Consider the following 23,773-nt stretch of genomic DNA (forward strand, 5'->3'; position numbering starts at 1 on the left):
AATTTATATTCAGGAATTATAGAAACAGAGAAACCCAAAGAGACTATAACAAATGGTGGACTATAATAATGTGCCAAGATTCAAAAAGCCACAGAAAATTCTTTAGTAGAATTCTTCCTAATAACAAGCTCAACCCTCTACTACTGTGCTCAGCCCCAAAGTCCTGCCAAGCCAAACCCATGAGAAAGAAAGGCAAAAAGCCTCCCGGAGTCCAGAGACTATTTCTCTTGAAACATACCTGAATTCGGCAGTTGCTGTAAATGATTCGTGTTCTGTGATTGAGAACACGAGGAGGAAACCTTCCCCACTGCGGAAGTAGTTGTCTCGAATGGCTGCATAATCTTCTTGTCCAGCCGTGTCCAGAATATCTATCTGGACTTCTTCTCCATCAAGAACCACTTTCTTTCTGTAACTGTCAGCTTTGGTAGGTTCATAGTCTTCTACAAACTGAGGGAATAAACAGCATTATCAGTAATGAACAAAGTTTTAAGGGAAAGAAAATCTGCACCAAAAAATACATTTCAATATATGGGCGCTTTGCCTGAGTATTTACTGAGTGCCTAGCATGATCACGCTGTGTACAAAGCACTATGAAATAAAAATAACTCCTCATATAACACTTCTGTTCTTTATTGTTCTCAGCTCTACCACTTTTTATTTTGTTTTTAAACAAGAGCAGAAATTCCCATTTTGTGGCTGAGGAGTCCAAGTACAGGGCAGAAAGAACACTGGCAATATTATTCTCAGTATAAAATTATAATACAAACATGGGCAAGGGTGAGAAACATAAGCTCTTATACATAATCAACAGAAGTATAAAACTCATCTGAAAAGTAATTAGCAAGACAGACTCAGAGGATTAAATATACACATAATGAAATATAAAAATAAACCCATCAAGCACCAGAAGAAAACATGGGTGAAATCCTTTTATTACCTTGAAGTAGGGAAGGCCTTTTTAACTATGACTCAAAATCCAGAAGCCATGTAAGAAAAAATTGATAAATTAGACTACATAAAAAATTTTAAAAACTTCCGTATGGCACAACACACTATAAAAAAAGACAAATGACAAACAGGGGAAAGTATTTGAACCCACATCACAAAGAGCTATATTTAAATAGTTCCTAGAAACAGGGAGGAAAAAAGATCAACAATCCAATGGGGAAAAAGTGGCAACAGACATAAACAATTCACAGAAAAATAAATACATATGATGTTAAACATACGAAAAGATGTTCATCCGCACTTAATATAGAGAATGGAAGTTGTTAACTACATGGAGATAGCATTTTTCACCTACCAGACTGGCAAAACCCCACCGTCGGATAACACACTCTGGGGAAAAGGCCCTTTGTACATGGCTGGTGGGAGGAGAATGGTGCAGTCTTTACAGGGATGAATACGGCAAGATCTAAGAGCACTAGAGAAGCATTCATCCTGGGTCCCAGCCACCCTGCTTCTAGGAATCTAATCTACAGCAACATACAAGGTGATCCCTGTGGCACTGTGTGTGACAGCAAAGGATTAATAACCACCCAAACGGCCAGCAAAAGGTGCCTGCGGATGGAATACTACGCAGCTATAAAAAATGACAAAGAGAACTATGTACAGATACACAAAGAGCTCCAGATTATAACAGTCTACCTTTTGCACAAGTAAAGTATATGAGAATAAAGGGAGAATAAAGAATAAGAAATGTGTGTGTGTATAGTGGTTGTTTGTATATGTGTGTGTGTGTAAGATATATATATGTATACATATATATATCTTAAAAGGTATGTATATGCATATGTATGTATGTAGGTAGGTATTTGCCAAAAAGATACCCTGAAAGGACAAATAAAACAAAACAAATATAAAAGCTGTGAAACAGAAAAACTGAAGCAAATGAATCTAAATGAATATTAAATTGGTAATACAGCCACACAGAGAAAGAATTAATTCAAGAGACTTTAGCACAGAATAATTTTGATAGTATGTGTCCCACTAAAAGAGATGAAGGACAAAAGAATTTCAAAAAAATCCTAAAGTTCCCTCAGTGCTGTATTATTGAGTAATAATGGTATTAATATTTCAAAGCTATTTTCTTTATATTGTGGTAGACATCAAATAAGTAATTATCTTCATGATGTCAGAAGTATAGGTATTTAGAAAAAAACTAAATTAATGACAGCAATGTACTATTAAAGTTGAATTAGTGCTAAAAAAATGAATTAGTGCTAGTTTAGGCGGATATCCACATGCAAAAGAATGAAGTTAGACCCATATTTCACATCACATACAAAAATTAACTCAAAATGGATCAAGACTGAAAAGTAAGAGCTAAAACCCATAAACTCTAAGAAGAAAACAAAGGTGTAAATCTTTATGACCTTGGATTTGGCAATTTGTTCTTAGATAAGACATCAAAAGCACAACTAAGCTTCATCAAAATTTAAAACTTTCATGATTCAAAGGATACCATCAAGAAAGTGAAAAGATAACCCATAAAATGAGAGAAAATATTTATAAATCATGTATCTAATAAGGGACTTGTATTCCAAATACATAAAACACTCTTAAAACTCAACAATAAAAAGACAAATAACCCAATTTAAAAATACACAAAGGACCTGAATAAACATTTCTCCAAAGAAGATACACAAATGGCCAATAAGCATATCAAACAAGGCCAAACATCTTTAGTCATCGAGGAAATGCAAATCCGAACCACAATGAGATACCACTTCATACCTACTAGGATGTATAATCAAAAAGAGACAATGACAAGTGTCAGCGAGGATAGGGAGCAACTGAAACCTTCATACATTGCTTATAGGATTATAAAATGGTGCAGATGCTATGGAAAACAGTTTTGCAGTTCCCAAAAAGTTATATGTAGAGTTACCATAAGACCAGCAAGTTTCGTGCCTCAATATATTTACACAAGAGAATTTAAGACATAGGTCTAACACAAAAATTTATACACAAACGATCATAGTGACATTATTCAAAATAGCCAAAGAAGTAGAAACAATCCAAATGTCCATCAATTGATGAATGGATAAACAAAACCTAGCATATCCAGATAATCGAGTATTATTCCACAATAAAAAGGAACAAAGTACTGGGGCACCTGGGTGGTTCCGTCAGTTTAAGTGTCCAACCCTTGATTTCAGCTCAGGTGATGATCTCAGCATCATGAGATGGAGCTTCACACTGGGCTCCGCGCTGGGTGTGGAGCCTGCTTAAGATTCTCTCTCTCCCTCTCCCTCTACCCCTCCCCCCACTCGAGTGCATGCGTGTGCATGTGCTCTCTAATAAACAAGAATCCTAAAAAAAAAAAAAAAAAAAAAAAAGGAAGGGGTGCCTGGGTGACTAAATCGGTTAAGCGTCTGCCTTCGACTCAGATCATGATCTCAGGGTCCTGGGATCGAGCTCCACATTGGGCTCCCTGCTCAGTGGGGAGTCTGCTTCTCCCTCTCCCTGTCCTGTCGTGCCCCCCCCCATGCTCACTCTCTCTCTCTCAAATAAATAAAAATCTTTAAAAAAAAAAAAAAAGGAACACAGTACTGATACAAGTTACAACATGGTAAGCTTTCAAGACATTATGCTAAGTTAAAGAAGCCAGATATAAAGACCATATATTATATGATTCAATTTATATAAAATGTCTAGATGGGCAAATCCATAAGAACAGAAAGTGGTTATCAAGGACCAGGAGTGGAAGCAAGGGAGGCAGTAATGGAGAAAGAAAGACTACTAATATGTAGGGTGTTTTCTTTTTTTTTTTTTTTTTTTGAGAAAATTGTTCTAAAATTATATAATGGTGATGGGTGCATGTCTGTGTGAATATATTAAAAAGTCATTGAATCGACTTCTGCATTCACACTTGAAAAGGATGAATATCATGGTATGTGAATTATATCTTAATAATCTGTAATTTAAATTTTTTTAAATCTAGAAATTGAACTGAGATTATCAATTTGAACTTAACGGTATTTGGAGAATACCCTTAAAAAGAGCTTCATGCTGGGGTGCCTGGGTGGCTCAGTCAGTTAAGCATCCAACTCTTGATTTTGGCTCAGGTCATGATCTCAGGGTTGTGATGGAGGTCTGTGTGGGGTTCTGCCCTCAGCAGGGAGTCTGCTTCTCTCTCTCTCTCTCTCTCCCCCCCCAAGCCCACCCCTCTCCCCACTCCCACACACCCTCTCCCTCTTTAAAATAAAGTAAAAAAAAAAAAAAAAAAAGAGCCTCATGCTGCCGATTAAAAGCTACTGGTTCTTCCAATGATTTTCAATTTCAAAACAAAAAAGGAAAAAATTTTTAATGTTAGGTTCTTACATTTGTACTAATAGTTATCTTAAAATATACAATATGTGAAAACTGACCTATGCTTCACACAGTGTCCTTTTAACTCCTTTCCAAAGAGACAAATTCATGACCCCAAAAACCCCCACCACCCAGATTTGCACACCCAGTGCAAATCTCTGAATAACACCATAAAGCATCTCAATTGCTCATTTCTGAGCTTTCAAGGTTAAAACCAGCAGGAGTTCCAGGGACTCCCTGGACACCGGAAGTCAGAATATCCTGATATGACTGCATACCTCTGTGTCAGTGAAAAGTGTGCAGATTATTAAAACGAAGATTACTATCTTGATGTTTCCTTTTTTCCACTAGAAACAGGAAATCCCTAAAGTCTTGGTATCTGTTAAGACGATCCAGGCTCCTGACCTTGCAGGGATGTGTGTGATTCAGTTTCAGATGCCCAAGACACACAAAACTAAGACGAACTTCACGGAGACCCCTTCTTGCGGAGCATGTTTACGCTGCCTTAGCCAGCCACTGAGCCAGCTGCTAACAGTCTAAAGAGTATGAGGCCAAAGATAAAATGGTTAAGACCTCCCTCCAATTTTTCTCAAAGTCAGGACTTAGGCAAAAATAAACACTTCTGGGACCACTGCTCCTCACATAATCCAAGTTTCATAGCAATTTCGCCATATAAGCTAATTTTTTTTTAAGATTTTATTTATTTGACAGAGAGAGAGGAAACATGAGCAGGGGGAGAGGGAGAAGCAGGCTTCCCGCCAAGCAGGGGGTCTGATGTGGGGCTCAATCCCAGGAGCCCGGGATCATGACCTGAGCCGAAGGCAGATGCTTAACCGACTGAGCCACCCAGGTGCCCCTAGGCTAATTTTTTTTAACTTGGGGTAAAGCACTGGCTCAGACTCAGTTTCCTCCTCTGTGAAATCAGGCTTGACTAGCTGATGTCTCAGGCAGGAGTCACCACACTTGGCCATATGTCGGAAGCGCAAGGAGAGCTTCATAAAAAGAAAGATTCCCATCTTCAACTCTAGAAACATCATCCGGAAGGTGTTTTTTACAAAGGTCTGCCAGGAGATTGTGCGATCATCTAAATTTGGGAATCACTGCTAAGGTTTCTTCAAGCTCCAAAATTATGATTCTGGAGCTCTACTGTCCAATACAGTAGCCACTAGCCACGTGTCATGGAGCTCAGCAGCCACACGTGTGGACAGTATAGACACAGAACATTTTCACCAAGGCAGAAGGTTCTATTAGCCAGCACTGTTTTTAGAAAATCAATTAAAGACTTTTCCAAATATACATCAGTTCATCTCTATGCTTTCCTTGGTCTGATTTTATGTTACCATTTCTTCAACAACTGCTGCGCCCCAGTCCTCAAATATGTTAGCACATGAAAAAATAGACTAAGATCAAGCCCAGCTTTCCCTGGTTTCTCTGAAGATACTGGGAAAAAGGGACAAATTCTTCTGCATGCATCTTTCCCCCTCCCTCTTACCATACACACACACACAAACATACATAATAAAAATGCAAATCCCAGTTAGACTCTCCACCTCGTCTCGGACAGCGTCAGCAGCCCTGCCTTTGACAAGACCGTCTGCACTGGATAATTCTCTGTCATGGGATCTCTCCTGTGTGCTGCAGTATGCTTAGCACCATCCCTGGCCTCTACCCACGAGGTGGTAGTAGCACCTGTCCTCTAGTTGGGACACCGAAAAATATCTCTAGACATTGTCAATGATTCCCTGGAGGGACAAAAATCCCCTCCTTCATCTCGATTAACAAGCTACTCCTCTAATCCTGTCTCCATCTTAACTCTGCTCCTCACCCTCTCTTCTTCCCAGACTCCATAGAAGAAAAATAAGGAATTTTTAGTAAGCAAAACATGTTATTAAACAAAATCAAGACTTCCAAAGCCATCTTCAAGACTTGCCTCTCCTCTTTTATGCAAAAAATGTTTTGAGTAAATCAAGCAGGTTCCACTAGATTTCCCCACTTTGGCCCCTAGAACATGATAAAGAGAAGCAAACATCAAAGACAAAGGTTTTTCTTTGTAAGATACAGGGAGGGAATGACCCAAGAGGAAATCAAGGTTTTGGTCTGAAGCTTATTCATCCTTTTTAAGGAAAGAATATAAAATTACACATTTAATATTGGATACAAAAGTGACTATCTAGAGTGAGAAAATTTATAATGCATTATAAATTTTTTTAAATGGACAACTACCATGGCAAATACACCCTCAGAAGACCCTCAGTGAGTCATGCCCTAGTATGATGCTCTCCCCTCAAATACAGAGGAATCTGTGACTGGCTGCTAACCAACAGAATATCACCCCATGACTGCATTTCCTTATGTAAGAATCTGTCTCAGCTAACCAGAGAGACATTCCTACTGGCCCTGAAGAAGCAGCTGCCATCATATGACCTACCTATGGAAAGGGCCTGGTAGCAAGGACCTATGGGCCTCCATCCCACATCTGCAAGAAACTGCCAGCACCCAGAGCTTGGAAGAGGACCCGAGCCACAGCTGAGCTCACAGCCAGAGCCGACACTGCTGCAGCCTTGTGGGACCCCGAACAGAGCACCCAGCTAAGCCATGCCAGATCCCTGGAAACTGTAGATAACAAACGTGTTTTGTTTCAGGCTGCTAAATTTGTAAGAATTTGTTACATGGCAATAGAAAACCAATACAAGGGGCGCCTGGGTGGCTCCATCAGTTAAGCATCTGCCTTCTGCTGAGGTCATGATCTCAGGGTCTGGGATCGAGCCCCGTGTCAGGCTCCCTGCTCAGCGGGAAGTCTGCTTCTCCCTCTCCCTCTGCCTGCCACTCCCCCTGCTTGTGCTCTCTCTCTCTGTCAAATAAATGAAATCAAGAAAGAAAAAGAAAGAAAGGAAGAAAAAAAGAAAGCAAGAAAGCAAGAAAGCAAAAAAAGAAAGAAAGAAAGAAGAAAGAAAGACAATACAAATACCATTTATATCACAAAATCTAACAAAATAACATATTTTTATTAATTAACTGCTGGAATCCCTTTAGCATACCTTCCTACTGGTTTGTTTGTTTGCCATATACTCTGATTATCTCCCATTCATGCCAATGATTCTGTAATACTTCCTATAGCGAATAAAAAACACTTTAGTCTTGTCCTCTAGCATAATCAGTCCCAATTTCTCTTTTCTTGGAAGTTTAGAAGGGTTTTTTTCAGCTTCACAATGACTTGACATTACTAGTCATAAAAGCTATAAGACTATTGTCAAATCTAGGAAACCTCTATTGAACTTCCCTGTAAGAAGCTGTAAGATCTGGAAGAACTTTCCAGACCCTATTTCTAGCTCCATATGTCTCGACCCTTGTTTCTCCTCTGCAGCTCACACATTTTCAGAGCCAGGTACCACAGGACAACATGCACAGCAGGATACACTCCCGGCCCTGTACCCCATGTCACAGTGCCAGCTGAGTCAGCGGAGTAGGCGATGGGCACATTCCCGGAAGCCGTGCCGACAGTGGGACGGCTGGTAACAACCACACGCCAAAGTGACTCCAAACCACATAAATATATTCCACTAATTCCCAGCTAACCGTATCCCTAATTTCACTTCCCTCAGCTGGATCCCAAAAATGGCCATCACCACTCCAATACCATCCAACATTAGAGGAAGTTGGACAGAGGGCAAGTCTAGGGAAAACAGATAACAATCTTAACCAACTGTGGTTATAGGTCTCTTGCTTTCGCAAATTTTGTAAAGCACACACCCGTGTAAACAGAATGCAAGCTCTGGTCGGAACGCTCTGCCTGTAGTACCAGCCGACGGCCATCAAGCAGGGACGTTTGTTGCCATGGAAATCAAAACTGTGTTGTCACCCTGGACTCGGCACCAGCTCTACTAACCACATTAAGTGATATCAATTTGAGGCAAGGATGGTGTGAGCTTCCCTTTGCTGCACGGGAGAACTAGAGAGAACCAGATGTCTATCACTTGAGGAAAGACTGTCCTATGACAGCTTAGCTCTCCCTTTCAATATCTCCCCAAATTGACTGTTACAAAGCTAAGTATCTGACCTGTTCTTTAGAAACAGCCTCCTCCCTTGCTTGTGTCAAAAAGAAAGTTCAAAGCACGATGGAAATCAAGGAAGCAGGGACCCCCTCACATCCCTGCCACGGTTGAAATTACTTACCAAAAATCAGCCACCCAGGTCTTATGCTGGTTAGACCCCCCCCAGAAAGCTATTCAGAAACCTTGTTAACACAAATTTGCCCCATGATCCTCCATGTGTGTGAGGCAATGAGCACATGGACACAGCTGGAGAAGAGACATTATTACAGCAGACTCGATGACAAAAGCCGTCTGTGCCTGGCGTGTCTTACCTCATCATACATGAACTGAAGCGTCAGCGCCGACTTGCCAACCCCTCCACTGCCAACCATGATCACCTTGTGAAGGGCCAAGGAGCTCTGGCTCTTACTCTTGTTTGCAGCCATCCTGCTGGTTTTCTGCAGTTGCAACACACGAACAGAAGACCTAGTTGAAGAGCTGCCAATGAACAAGACAAAGACTTAGAAGCATTTTGATCTCTACCCAACTAAAAATCAAATGAAATCCACATGCACCAGAAAAGCCTAACCCAGAAATTCCAACAGAGAAATAAATCTTTGAGGTTCCACGCAGAGATAAAACAACCCCTCCAACAACCCCACATGTCATGTACCACAGCAGAGCCAGAGAGAAAGCAGGACAGAAAGAGGGAAAAAATGGGTATGCACACCCAACGCCTGTATTGCTGGGTGGGTGGGGAAAGACAACCTGCCACTAGAAATCAATGTATCCTCAAAAGTGCTTCACTGAGGCGGAGTGACCACAGAGCTCCGAGTCCCACTTCCCACCCCTACTCCAAGTCATCCGGTACCCCAGAGAACACCAGCACTCAGGGACCTCAGCCCCCACCTCTTTATTCTACTCCTCACCTCCCCTTGTACCTCTACCTCCCGGCACACACACTCACACAGCCCCCCACACAGGCCATGGAGGTGCTCGGGAAGGGGATGAGTAAATGCAGTTTTTATAATAAGTACCCCTTTATGGCACATGACAGAGTTAAAAGAAGGAGAACTAAACTATCTTCTCCAAGTGTATTTAAAGTGGTGAACTAAAGTGAGTTAAAATTTCCTATAATAACAAATGATTAGTCAAAATCAGTTTAACATCAGATGTGAGATAAAGAGGCAAGAGTCCCTGGAATTAATGGGAAGACGAAATTTTCCAAATAAGTAAATTTAACAAATACCTGGAACTTATTTTAACCCCAGTGCCAATTTTTATTTTAACTAATGTGTATGGAAAAGCCCATTTCAAATATACCACAGGGTAAGGAAAAGGGCGTGGGGTGGGGCATCTCATGGGTCATGAGCCTGGGTCTGCCATTTGTGAGCTGTGAAACTTAGAACTATTTGATTTCTCCAAGTCAGTTTTTTATCTGCAAAAACCAACCACCCCCTACCTTGCAAGATTCTCCTGAGGATTAAATGAGACAACATATGTGAACGACCTAAGCACAGTACCTAGCACCCAGTAGAAACTAAATAAAGGCTGGTTTCCTTCCTAGCAAATTCTAACTTTTTAAAATTTTCATTTTTTTTTCTAATTACAATATGACAGGCTCCTATTTCCATTACTGCTGACGAGGTAACTTGAAAACATCACCACTAGAACAATAAATTAATATACACAGCACACACATAAATCATCCAGGCAAAATAAAACAGCATTGCTTTAGATCAGTGGTTTCCATCCTTGGCTGCACAATGGAAATCACCTGGGGAGCTTTAAAAACATCCTGATGCATGGGTGCCGCCCCAGAGCCTCTGATGGAATTGGCCTGGCATGCAGCCTGGGCATGGGGACTTCTAAAAGCTTTCCAGGTGATTATAGTGGACATCCAAGGTTGAAAAGTTCTCTTACATGCACAGCTGAGCTCAAAAGAAAGTAAGAAATCCCCATGGTAGGGCAAAAACAATCAGGGCAGTAAGAGCTGCTATTCCTGGAGTCCTGAATAGCTGCTGTTCTTGGTAACTTCGGATTTAACAAACACAGGGCTGGGAGTTCAGCTGCCCAGACCAAGTGGGAGTTAGAACTGAGACCTCTTCTCAGTTGAGAACTGAGAAGCCAAGGCCCTTGGGGGAACACACCTACAGGTAAAGAATGGACGAGAAAAACATTTGTTGACCAACAGGGGACGACAAGGAATTTTGTTTGACTGAGCCCCAGCTGCATGGAAGTGTACCCAGAAAATCTGTGACCACAGCATTTCTCCAAAGCCAAGAAATTAACATAAAAAGCAGTCCCAGGCTGGTCATGATGCTGGAGCACAAGGCAGAGTGATAAACAAAACCTCTCTGGGAAGACAACATGCAGTAAAACAGAGCAGGATAGTCATAGCTAAAACCCACAGATAGGAGCCCACAATTCCAACCTATGACACACCTAAGAAAATCACCATACACAGGAGTCCACATCCATAACAAGTAGGACTTTTAAGACAACTACTATAAAAAGTATAATTTGAGCATTTTAAAAAAAGTCAAAATCAAAATGTCAGAAAAATGACATTATCAAAAGACCAGGAGTTGAACAAAAACCCCTCTGAATGTCTAAAATATTTTTTTTAAGTATTTAAAACAAAAAGTTATAAAACTTTAGAAAAGGGAAGGGTGCCTGGGTGGCTCAGTCATTAAGCATATGCCTTCGGCTCAGGTCACGATCCCAGGGTCCTGGAATCAAGCCCCGCATCGGGCTCTCTGCTCAGTGGGAAGTCGGCTTCTCCCTCTCCTGCTCCCCCTGCTTGTGTTCCCTCTCTCGCTGTGTCTCTCTGTCAAATAAATAAATAAAATCTTAAAAATAGATAGATAGATAGGGGGGAAAAAAAAAACCTATCATTTTTTTCTCTATCTATCTTTGGCTCATTGCCTGGGGCCCTGCAGATTTAACTGACAAAAAACAGATTAACAGAGAAACAAACAGGAGCTTATTCCTGTGCATCTCACATACACACACAACTCAGTGATGAGTAACTCAAAGGGGCAATTAGAACTTCGGCTTACATAGCATCTTAACAAAATAATAAATTTTGTAGAGAAGTGACAAGACCAAAAAAACAAAGGACTTTGCACTTATAGGGGCAACAAATCATGGGAAGGCAAACACTATATAGGGGAAACTGATGGACGCTAAGAGCTGGTGAGTACGGTGTGTTATGCAGGTTCCCCCAGTGCCTTCTCTAGGCTGGTAAGTTTAGAGCTCTCAAGTGATTCAGAATAGCCCTGCCCTTCCTGGTAGAGATGGGGAGGCACAGAATTTTATTTTGGTCTGTTACTTTTCAACTGCCTTCAGCTCAAAATAATCCTATGTCAAAGTGGCATATTTTGGGATAGCATACTCTGAACCCTTTCAATGTTCAATAGAAAATTTAGGAAATAGGAGCTTCTGGCTGGCTCAGTCAGTGGACAATGCGACTCTTGATCTCGGGGCTATGAGTTCAAGCCCCATGTTAGGTACAGAGATTACTTAAAAATAAAATCTTTTTTAAAAAAATAAAGAAAATTTAGGAAATATCTAAACTATTTTTAAAAGAGAAAAAAATCACTTATGATTCTGCCACCCAGAGATATTCACTATTAACAGATTTCCTGCCAGTATTCTAATCTATATATTCCTATATTTAAAACCTATTTGAGATCATATTTGTGAAGTTTGGCATGTTATCTCTCACGTATTATATCCATCTGTCTTCTCAGAGCAGACTGAACATAATTAAATCTTTCCTTGATGATTTAAGGGCCATCTTCAGCATGAGATCAGTTATGTGAGCAGCCTTGGGCTGCTGTGAGTAGAATCGGATCTCTGCTCATTCTGCCCCCCTTCCATGGGACCTCAGCTTACTTACTTCCCTATGCCAGGCCTTCTTTCCACTGCTCTTTTTCTAATTATGTGCTTTTTAATACGTGTTCTAAGCAATTAACTAGATAATTAAGCACATTTGAATTGTGACTAAAATAGAATAAATGGGATAAGGTATGGGCCTCCCCAAAAGGCTTCACTTTAGGAAAGTGAAACAGCTTTTGGCCTAATTTCTGGCCCACAAGTGTTTCCCAGAGAGCTCAGGTTGGTGCATGAGGTTGGAACCTCCAGACCATCCATCACACAATTTCTCTGAAGCAACCTTGCTTCTGTGAATTATTACGATTGTATGAAAATGGAGAAATAATCTTCCAGGTTGGGATGGCGGAGGCTTTCAAACCCATGTAGACATCTATCTAATTCTGAGCTGTTATTTTCCAAAAACAAAGTCAATTTCTCTACAAGAAACCATAGTAAATGAACTGAAGACTATTCAGCAGGTTTAAAGATATCTGCCAAAGTATCTGTGCTCAAAGCTCAAAAACTGAAATAACCACGGTGGATATTTCCAACCCACATAACCACCTTGGTCAACTTGACCTGATGAAGGGAAAGACAGGAGAAAGGCAGAAGGGCCAGCCAAGTGCCCATCACCAAACCAATCCTGGAAACTGGAAATGCTGACCTCCATGCTCCCGACACTGGAAATAAAAAAACCCTATTTGTTTAAGCCACTGTTAGTCTACTTATTGTTGTTGTTTTTTGTTCGTACTTGTACCGAAAGTGTTCCAGAAACCTTCCTGGTTTTTGACTCAAGAAACTCCAAGTCCAGTGATTTGGACAGATTAGTAAACAATCACAGTGCAGGATTAAAAAATTCTGTGGCAGAAGAATGACGCAAGGGTGCTCTGGGAACACAGAGGAGAGACATCTAAATCAGACTAGAAGGTCAGGGAAATTCTCCTAAAGGGAGCAACATAGGAACTGGGATTTGAAAGAGCCTACTCGATAAAGAGAGGAAGAGAAATAACAGGAAGAAAACAAATCAGCACGGTTTAGGGACGTGCGTGTCGATGATTTAATGTTTGTAACTGATATGCCTAGCCAATAAATGTATTCTTAAAAAATAATACAACTATCTTTTTTTCCCAACATTTTGTTATGAAAAGTTTCGACCTTTCAGCAAAGTTGAACCAACTGCACAGCAAGTCCATATACCTGCCACCTGGATTTTCCAATGAGCATTTTTTTCCATTTGCTTTACCACAAACCCCGCCATCTGGCATCCCTCTCCCTACCCATCAGTCCATCTTATTTTTTGATGAATTTCCATGTAAGCTGTAGACATCAGTACGCTTCATCCCTGACTTTGGCAGAGAGATCATTTTTTTACAAAGCAATCATATCCCCCCACCCCCCACTGCCTTCACTAACAATTTCAGAACTCTCTCTAAGGGGTTAGCAATCCTCCTAAATCACTTCAACAAACTATTTGGGTTCGTGGCCAATACATGAAGCCACAATGCAGACCTTTCATGGGGGAACTGAGGCCCATAACACCAAGTCGTGGCATGGCACTCTCTCTCGGTCAGAAGGCTTTTACAGGGGACTTGAGAAACATACCAGTGAACACCCTTTAGTGGGTCTCTACTTACTAACAAGAAACTTCATTTTTGTCCAAAAAACATTTAAGTGCTACTTTGTGCCAAGCCGTGGGTCTCTGCCCTTAGAAAACGTAATCCCCTAAGGTGAGACATACAACTAAAGCATCTTAATATAATTTCCCCCATGCAATGATGAAGATGTACAAGGTATGATGTAAAGAATAATGAACTCTGGGGAAAGAGAATCATGGAAGGCTTCAGAATTGAAAGAATTCACTCAACACATGGGGGTGAGAGAGGGGAGCTTTCCATGCATAATTGAGAACACACGGTAAGGAACAAAGGCATGAAACATCATAGCGGGTACCAGATATGTGGTAGGGAACTGACTGGGTGAGGAGTCTCCAAAGAGAGACATGTTCATCTACAAATGGGCCTAAGATGCCATCTTAAGAAACCTCCCCTGGAGGAAATGAGAAGCCATTGCAAGGTGTGTCCCTCACCCCAGTCAGTGTGTAAGGCATTGGATCAATAAGAATAAGCACACACGTTCCCATAGAGAAAAATGAGCCCCTCCAAACTAAAAAAAGCTTCATTCAGATGGTTGGGCAGGGAGGAAAGGGATGGGAAATGCTTTTTCTATGTCATGTTCTATGATACATTAATATGAAATAAGGCTCTCTACCACTCAGTATTAATTTAAAGACCAGAACCCATTCACTTGCAAGGTAAAGTTTTTATAGCAAATCACAATATATAAACCACACAAATGCATGTTAGGAGGAAGGAGTGGTTTCTAGTGAACCTTAGTCCCATAGGCTAATATAATCATTGGTCTTTTGTTAAGCAGAGGCTAGCAGAAAATGAGTTGGTAGGCAGAGTCAAAATGCCACCTTGTCTGTATCACAGGGTTGTCAAGAACATCAAATGAGTGGGTGCCTGGATGGCTATATCATTAAGCGTCTGCCTTCGGCTCAGGTCATGATCCCAGGGTCCTGGGATCGAGCCCCGCATCGGGCTCCCTGCTCGACAGAGAGCCTGCTTCTCCCTCTCCCACTCCCCCTGTTTGTGTTCCCTCTCTCACTGTCTCTCTCTCTGTCAAATAAATACAATCTTTAAAAAAAAAAAAAAAAAGAAAAATCAAATGAGAATTTGAAAATGCAGAGGAAAACTTACTCCTCCAGTCGCCCTCATAAAATTCAAGTGTCCTAGGTAATATGGCCCACAAAAGCACATGGGAAACTCTCAAACACTGTACACAGGCAAAGAATTGCACTTGATACTTTTTTTCCAGATAATATAACTTGAAGGTAACCTAGATATATACTTCAGTCTCTCAAAATATTGTCCATGTTTTTTTATTTAAATTCAATTAGCCAACATATAGTACATTTGATATAATGTTCAATGATTCATTAGTTGCCTATAACACCCAGTGCTCATCACATCACGTGCCCTCCTTAATGCCCATCACCCAGTTACCCCATCCCCATCCCCATCCCTTTCTACAACCCTCAGTTTGTTTCCCCGTGGTCAAGAGTCTCTCATGGTTTGTCTCATGTCTTTAATCCATTAAATAACAATCAAGAAGGAGAACAATCCTAAATCTGGGACAATTTAAGCACCAAAGTAATCAAGGACAGTAATAAAAACAGACCATTGAAAAATTAGGAATTTGTGAATCCATACCTAGGATAAGTATTAAGTAAACAAGGGAAGAGGCAGGGCTCTTGCTTCCAGCAGAACGTCAAAGGCAGACTGATAAACGTAGAGGGTGCTGAGTTGGAATTCAACATTTTGTAACTATCATAGTAAAGACTGCTTCACGCAAGAATCATTAATAGATGCTAAATCTAAAGGGGAGATCTAGATGAGGAACAGGATATTTGCATGGTCTTAAAGTGTCTCCATACATTACTTATGAATCAGGATCTGCATTTAAACAAGCAGCACTGTTTAAGTGTCAAGGCAAATCCCAATTTATTCATACCACTTCCTGTTACAATCCAAATTTGGAACAATCTGATCTAAATTAGGGTCATGAAGCACCCTCCCAAAAAACACCAGCGCTTTCAAATATGAAGTAACACAGGAAACAGATGGACTGAAGGGATTGTAAGGAAAATGTAAAACGCAATTACACTGTCTACTCAGTAGAGGTCATTTCCACTATATTGAAAATCGACATGGAATCATATTTTTTAGCATCTAACACCAAATTATTCAATAGTTGTAACCAAATAATCAAGCTGAGGGACTGTACACAAGTGCACCGGTGTGTGGTGACAGCACCTCGCTTCCTGCGTTGAAGCCCAATATCACTGTCATCTTAATGACACACAAACTTGTGGTTATTGGAAGTCTCACAGGCACACCTAGCGGGGGAGATAGTGGTTTATTCCTATGTATGTTGCCAGGATCTAGAACTCTGACCTCCAGTGGATTAGAGACCTAGAACCACCTAGAGGATAAAGAAAGGAATGAATGAATAATGAGGGAAGAGTTTTAAGAAATGAAAACAAGGATACATTTTATTTCTTTTATATAATTTTTTATTGTTATGTTAATCACCATACATTACATCATTAGTTTTTGATGTAGTGTTCCATGATTCATTGTTTGTGCATAACACCCAGTGCTCCATGCAGAATGTGCCCTCTTTAATACCCATCACCAGGCTAACCCCTCCCCCCACTCTCCTCCCCTCTAGAACCCTGTTTGTTTTTCAGAGTCCATCGTCTCTCATGGTTCGTCTCCCCCTCCGACTTACTCCCCTTCATTCTTCCCATCCTGCTATCTTCTTTTTATTTTCTTAACATATATTGCATTATTTGTTTCAGAAGTACAGATCTGTGATTCATCAGTCTTGTACAATTCACCGTGCTCACCATAGCACATACCCTCCCCAATGTCTATCACCCAGCCACCCCAACCCTCCCACCCCCCACCACTCCAGCAACCCTCAGTTTGTTTCCCGAGATTAAGAATTCCTCATATCAATGAGGTCATATGATACATGTCTTTCTCTAACTGACTTATTTCACTCAGCATAACACCCTCCAGTTCCATCCACGTCGTTGCAAATGGCAAGATCTCATTCCTTTTGATGGCTGCATAATATTCCATTGTGTATATATACCACTTCTTCTCTATCCATTCATCTGTCGATGGACATCTTGGCTCTTTCCACAGTTTGGCTGTTGTGGACATTGCTGCTATAAACATTGGGGTGCACGTACCCCTTCGGATCCCTACATTTGTATCTTTGGGGTAAATACCCAGTAGTGCAATTGCTGGATCGTATGGTAGCTCTATTTTCAACTGTTTCAGGAACCTCCATACTGTTTTCCAGAGTGGTTGCACCAGCTTGCATTCCCACCAACAGTGTAGGAGGGTTCCCCTTTCTCCGCATCCCCGCCAACATCTGTCGTTTCCTGACTTGTTAATCTGAGCCATTCTGACGGGTGTGAGGTGGTATCTCATTGATGTTTTGATTTGGATTTCCCTGATGCCGAGCGATGTTGAGCACTTTTTCATGTGTCTGTTGGCCATTTGGATGTCTTCTTTGGAAAAATGTCTGTTCATGTCTTCTGCCCATTTCCTGATTGGATTATTTGTTCTTTGGGTGTTGAGTTTAATAAGTTCTTTATAAATTTCGGATATTAGCCCTTTATCTGATATGTCATTTGCAAATATTTTCTCCCATTCTGTCGGTTGTCTTTTGGTTTTGTGGACTGTTTCTTTTGCTGTGCAGAAGCTTTTTATCTTGATGAAATCCCAATAGTTCATTTTTGCCCTGGCTTCCCGTGCCTTTGGCGATGTTTCTAGGAAGAAGTTGCTGCGGCTAAGGTCGAAAAGGTTGCTACCTGTGTTCTCCTTTAGGATTTGGATGGACTCCTGTCTCACGTTTAGGTCTTTCAACCATTTGGAGTCTATTTTTGTGTGTGGTGTAAGGAAATGGTCCAGTTTCATTCTTCTGCATGTGGCTGTCCAATTTTCCCAACACCATTTGTTGAAGAGACTGTCTTTTTGCCATTGGACATTCTTTCCTTTGTCAAAAATAAGTTGACCATAGAGTTGAGGGTCCATTTCTGGGCTCTCGATTCTGTTCCATTGATCTATGTGTCTGTTTTTGTGCCAGTACCATACTGTCTTGATGATGACAGCTTTGTAATAGAGCTGGAAGTCCGGAATTGTGATGCCGCCAGCTTTGCTTTTCTTTTTCAGTATTCCTCTGGCTATTCTGGGTCTCTTCTGGTTCCATACAAATTTTAGGATTATTTGTTCCATTTCTTTGAAAAAAGTGGATGGTATTTTGATGGGGATTGCATTGAATGTGTAGATTGCTCTAGGTAGCATTGACATCTTCACAATGTTGATTCTCCCAATCCATGAGCATGGAACGTTTTTCCATTTCTTTGTGTCTTCTTCAATTTCTTTCCTGAGTATTTTATAGTTTTCTGTGTACAGATCCTTTGCCTCTTTGGTTAGATTTATTCCTAGGTATCTAATGGTTTTGGGTGCAATTGTAAATGGGATCGACTCCTTGATTTGTCTCTCTTCTGTCTTGTTGTTGGTGTATAGGAATGCCACTGATTTCTGTGCATTGATTTTATATCCTGCTACTTTACTGAATTCCTGTATGAGTTCTAGCAGTTTTGGGGTGGAGTCTTTTGGGTTTTCCACATACAGTATCATATCATCTGCAAAGAGTGAGAGTTTGACTTCCTCTTTGCCGATTTGGATGCCTTTGATTTCTTTTTGTTGTCTGATTGCTGTGGCTAGGACTTCTAATACTATGTTGAATAGCAGTGGTGAGAGTGGACATCCCTGCCGCGTTCCTGACCTTAGGGGAAAAGCTCTCAGCCTTTCCCCATTGAGAATGATATTCGCTGTAGGTTTTTCATAGATGGCTTTTATGATATTGAGGTATGTACCCTCTATCCCTATACTCTGAAGAGTTTTGATCAAGAAAGGATGTTGTACTTTGTCAAATGCTTTTTCTGCATCTATTGAGAGGATCATAAGATTCTTGTTCTTTCTTTTGTTAATGTATTGTATCACGTTGATTGATTTGCGGATGTTGAACCAGCCTTGCAGCCCAGGAATAAATCCCACTTGGTCGTGGTGAATAATCCTTTTAATGTACTGTTGGATCCTATTGGCTAGTATTTTGGTGAGAATTTTTGCATCCATGTTCATCAAGGATATTGGTCTGTAATTCTCTTTTTTGATGGGGTCTTTGTCTGGTTTTGGGATCAAGGTAATGCTGGCCTCATAAAATGAGTTTGGAAGTTTCCCTTCCATTTCTATTTTTTGGAACAGTTTCAGGAGAATAGGTATTAATTCTTCTTGAAATGTCTGATAGAATTCCCCTGGGAAGCCATCTGGCCCTGGGCTTTTGTTTCTTGGGAGATTTTTGATGACTGTTTCAATTTCCTTAGTGGTTATAGGTCTGTTCAGGTTTTCTATTTCTTCCTGGTTCAATTTTGGTAGTTGATACATCTCTAGGAATGCACCCATTTCTTCCAGGTTATCTAATTTGCTGGCATAGAGTTGCTCATAATATGTTCTTATAATTGTTTGTATTTCTTTGGTGTTGGTCGTGATCTCTCCTCTTTCATTCATAATCTTGTTGATTTGGGTCATTTCTTTTTTCTTTTTGATCAGTCTGGCCAGGGGTTTATCAATCTTGTTAATTCTTTCAAAGAACCAGCTCCTAGTTTCGTTGATCTGTTCTACTGTTCTTTTGGTTTCTATTTCATTGATTTCTGCTCTGATCTTTATCATTTCTCTTCTCCTGCTGGGTTTAGGCTTTATTTGCTGTTCTTTCTCCAGCTCCTTTAGGTATAGGGTTAGGTTGTGTATTTGAGACCTTTCTTGTTTCTTGAGAAAAGCTTGTATTGCTATATACTTTCCTCTCAGAACTACCTTTGCTGTATCCCAAAGATTTTGGACAGTTGTGTTTTCATTTTCATTGGTTTCCATGAATTTTTTTAATTCTTCTTTAATTTCCTGGTTGACCCATTCATTCTTTAGTAGGATGCTCTTTAGCCTCCATGTATTTGAGTTCTTCCCGACTTTCCTCTTGTGATTGGGTTCTAGTTTGAAAGCACTGTGGTCTGAAAATATGCAGGGAATGATCCCAATCTTTTGGTACCGGTTGAGACCTGATTTGTGACCTAGGATGTGATCAATTCTGGAGAATGTTCCATGGGCACTAGAGAAGAATGTGTATTCCGCTGCTTTGGGATGGAATGTTCTGAATATGTCTGTAAAGTCCATTTGGTCCAGTGTTTCATTTAAAGTCTTTATTTCCTTGTTGATCTTTTGCTTAGATGATCTGTCCATTTCAGTGAGGGGGGTGTTAAAGTCCCCCACTATTACTGTATTGTTGTCAATGTGTTTCTTTGCTTTTGTTATTAATTGCCTTATATAATTGGCTGCTCCCATGTTCAGGGCATAGATATTTACAATTGTTAGATCTTCTTGTTGGATAGACCCTTTAAGTAGGATATAGTGTCCTTCTTCATCTCTTATTACAGTCTTTGTTTTAAAATCTAATTTGTCTGATATAAGGATTGCCACCCCAGCTCGCTTTTGGTGTCCATTAGCATGGTAAATGGCTTTCCACCCCCTCACTTTCAATCTGGGGGTGTCTTTGGGTCTAAAATGAGTCTCTTGCAGACAGCATACTGATGGGTTTTGTTTTTTAATCCAATCTGATAGCCTGTGTCTTTTGATTGGGGCATTTCGCCCATTTCCATTCAGGGTAACTATTGAAAGGTATGAATTTAGTGCCATTGTATTGCCTGTAAGGTGACTGTTACTGTATATTGTCTGTGTTCCTTTCTAGTCTATGCTGCTTTTAGGCTCTCTCTTTGCTTAGAGGACCCCTTTCAATATTTCTTGTAGGGCTGGTTTCATGTTTGCAAATTCCTTTAGTTTTTGTTTGTCCTGGAAGCTTTTTATCTCTCCTTCTATTTTCAATGACAGCCTAGCTGGATATAGTATTCTTGGCTGCATATTTTTCTCATTTAATGCTCTGAAGATATCATGCCAGTCCTTTCTGGCCTGCCAGGTCTCTGTGGATAGGTCTGTTGCCAATCTAATGTTTCTACCATTGCAGGTTACAGATCTCTTCTCCCGAGCTGCTTTCAGGATTTTCTCTTTGTCTCTGAGACTCGTAAGTTTTACTCTTCGATGTCGGGGTGTTGACCTATTTTTATTGATTTTAGAGGGGTTCTCTGTGCCTCCTGGATTTTGATGCCGGTTTCCTTCCCCACATTAGGGAAGTTCTCTGCTATTATTTCCTCCAATATACCTTCTGCCCCTCTCTCTCTTTCTTCTTCTTCTGGGCTCCCAATTATTCTAATATTGTTTCATCTTATCGTATCGCTTATCTCTCGAATTCTGCCCTCGTGATCCTGTAGTTGTTTATCTCTCTTTTTCTCAGCCTCTTTATTTTCCAGCATTTGGTCTTCTATATCGCTGATTCTCTCTTCTACCTCATTTATCCTAGCAGTTAGTGCCCCCATTTTTCATTGCACCTCATTAATAGCCTTTTTGATTTCGACTTGGTTAGATTTTAGTTCTTTTATTTCTTCAGAAAGGGTTTCTCTAATAACTTCCATCCTTTTTTCAAGCCCAGTTAGTATCTTTAAAGTCATGATTCTGAACTCTAGGTTCGACATCGTACTAATGTCTGTATTGAGTAGGTCCCTGGCAGACAGTACTACCTCTTGTTCTTTTTGCTGAGGTGATTTTTTTCGTCTTGTCATTTTGTCCAGGGGAGAACAGATGAATGAGAAAACAGAATGCTAACAGGTTAACAACGTCTCCAGCAAATATACTCTATACAAATCAGAAAAGACCTGAAACCAGGGGACAAGAAAGGGAAAGAAAGAAGAAAGAGGGGAAAAAAAAGTCAAAAGAAAAAGATAAAAACAAAAAACAGAACAAAACAAAACAAAAAACAGAATATATCAAATATGATCAGGCTAGTGCATAGATCAGTGCCACACACTAGATTTTGGGCGTATTTTGGTCTGTTAGTATAAAGTGCCTGCTAAAATTTTAAAGGAAGAAAGACTTATATATGTACAAAATAGGGGTTGATACAATGAAGGGATGGAAGATGACTACAAAGATGAAAATTATAAAAGATTTTATAAAAGGAATTGATAAGATAAGAAGTTGTTTTTAAAAAGAAAGAAGATTTAAAAAATAAAAAGAGAAAAGAAAAAAAAAAGGGAGAGAATGTGATCAGGCAGGAGACTAGAACAAAGCCGTACACTAGTGATTTCGGGTATATTTCGATCTGTTAGAAGAAAGTGTATCTCAAAATTTTAAAGAGAGAACAACTTATATATATATATGCCAAAAATAAGGGTAACTACTATGAAGGGATAAAAATATGACTCTAAAAATGAAAAATAAAAAATGTTTTTTTAGAAAGGGATTGATGTTGGTTGAAAAAGGGAAAAAGAAAAATTTTTTAAAAAAGTTAAAAAAATTAACTTTGAAAAACTAATGAATTATGGTAAAAAAGCCATGAATTCTATGTGCAGTATTCCCCTAGCGCTGGAGTTCTCCCGTTCTCCTTGATCGGTAAACTTGGTCTTGGCTTGCTGGCTGTTTGTGCTGATCTTCTGGGGGAGGGGCCTGTTGCCGTGGTTCCCAAATGTCTTTGCCGGAGGCGGAATTGCCCCGCCCTTGTGAGTCCGGGCTAAGCAAGCTGCTCGGGTTTGCTCTCTGGAGCTTTTGTTCCCTGCAAGCTCTCGGTACAGCTTTGGAGGACCAGGGTGAAAATGGTGGCCTCCCAATCTCCGCCTGGAAGAGCTGAGAACTCGGGGCCCCACTCCTCAGGGCGCCCCCAGAGAAAAGCAGTCACTCCCGTGTCCCCAGTCTCCAGCCGCACTCCATGCTCACCCGGCCTGTGACCGAGCGTTTCTATCTCTGGCACCCAACCCCGTGTGGAGTTTCCAAACCCAGCAGATCCCTGCGGTGCACTCCTGTGCCCCTCCTCCCGGGGGAGGGAGGGGCGTCTCCCCAGATCTGCCGCTTGTTGGGTCCCTGCTGGAGGAGCAGTGGCCCGACTGGGCCGCGGATCACAGTTTATGGCAACCCCGAGCTGAGAGCCCACGCCTCGGCTCTGTCTCTGCAGCCGGCCTCCCCGCTCCGATACCCGGGAGCTCTGCGGCACTCAGGCAACCCTGGTCTTTCTGTGACCCCGAGGGTCCTGAGACCACACTGTCCCGCGAGGGTTCCACCCCCCGCTTAGCCACTGGAGTGACATCCCTCAGCAGAGCCGACTTCTAAAAGTTCCGATTTTGTGCTCCGCGGCTCTATCACTTGCCAGAAGCGGCCTACGGAGGCCCCCTCCCCCGCCGTCTATCCTCCTGAATATCGCCTCGGATTCACTTCTCCGCATGTCCTACCTTCCAGAGAGTGGTCGCTTTTCTGTTCAGAGTGTTGTTACTATTCTTATCTTCGATCTCCTGTTGAGTTCGTAGGTGTTCAGAATGGTTTGATCCCTATTCAGCTGAATTCCTGAGACCAGACGAAATCCAGGTCTCCTACTCCTCCCAAAAAGGATACATTTTAAACGATTTTCCATGACATGTACTATGCCACACTTCTCATCAATGTTCCATGGAGGAAATAGTGTCTTGAGTGTTCTACTGTGAACACTGATTCTAGAAGGTACATCATTAAAGTAGCAGCCCTCCCCAGAGGTTCTTTTTATGGCTTAATAATAAATGCTGTAAGCTACAAAAGTAATAGTAATTTAAAAATAAATCTGCACACACGCAGACAACACCCTCAGGAGCCAAGATGAAGACACTGGTCAAAGACGGACAATTAAAGATCAGTAAAGACAGTAACTGCAATGGATTGAAATACATCGAATTTGTTCACAATACTCTGCACCTTATTGGTCACCTTTGGAGGACTAGGAAGACA

At 40.9% G+C, this 23,773-nt stretch overlaps 1 protein-coding gene across 4 annotated transcripts in view; it reads right to left on the reverse strand.

Annotated features, from left to right (window-relative positions):
- Positions 1-23,773, reverse strand: part of RALB (RAS like proto-oncogene B) — a 52,055-nt gene that overhangs the window by 11,170 nt on the left and 17,112 nt on the right. For 3 of the 4 annotated variants that reach the window (XM_027590901.2, XM_027590900.2, XM_027590902.1), the window contains 2 exons: positions 8,678-8,843; positions 239-447 (listed from right to left, as the gene is read on the reverse strand). In XM_027590901.2, the coding sequence (XP_027446702.1) occupies positions 239-447; positions 8,678-8,791 (323 nt within the window). In that variant the 5' untranslated portion in view covers positions 8,792-8,843. The remainder of the gene's footprint in view (positions 1-238; positions 448-8,677; positions 8,844-23,773) is intronic. The other variant, XM_027590903.1, reaches the window with a different exon arrangement.

This window comes from Zalophus californianus, chromosome 3 (assembly GCF_009762305.2).
Source record: "Zalophus californianus isolate mZalCal1 chromosome 3, mZalCal1.pri.v2, whole genome shotgun sequence".
Classification (NCBI taxonomy): Eukaryota; Metazoa; Chordata; class Mammalia; order Carnivora; family Otariidae; genus Zalophus; species Zalophus californianus.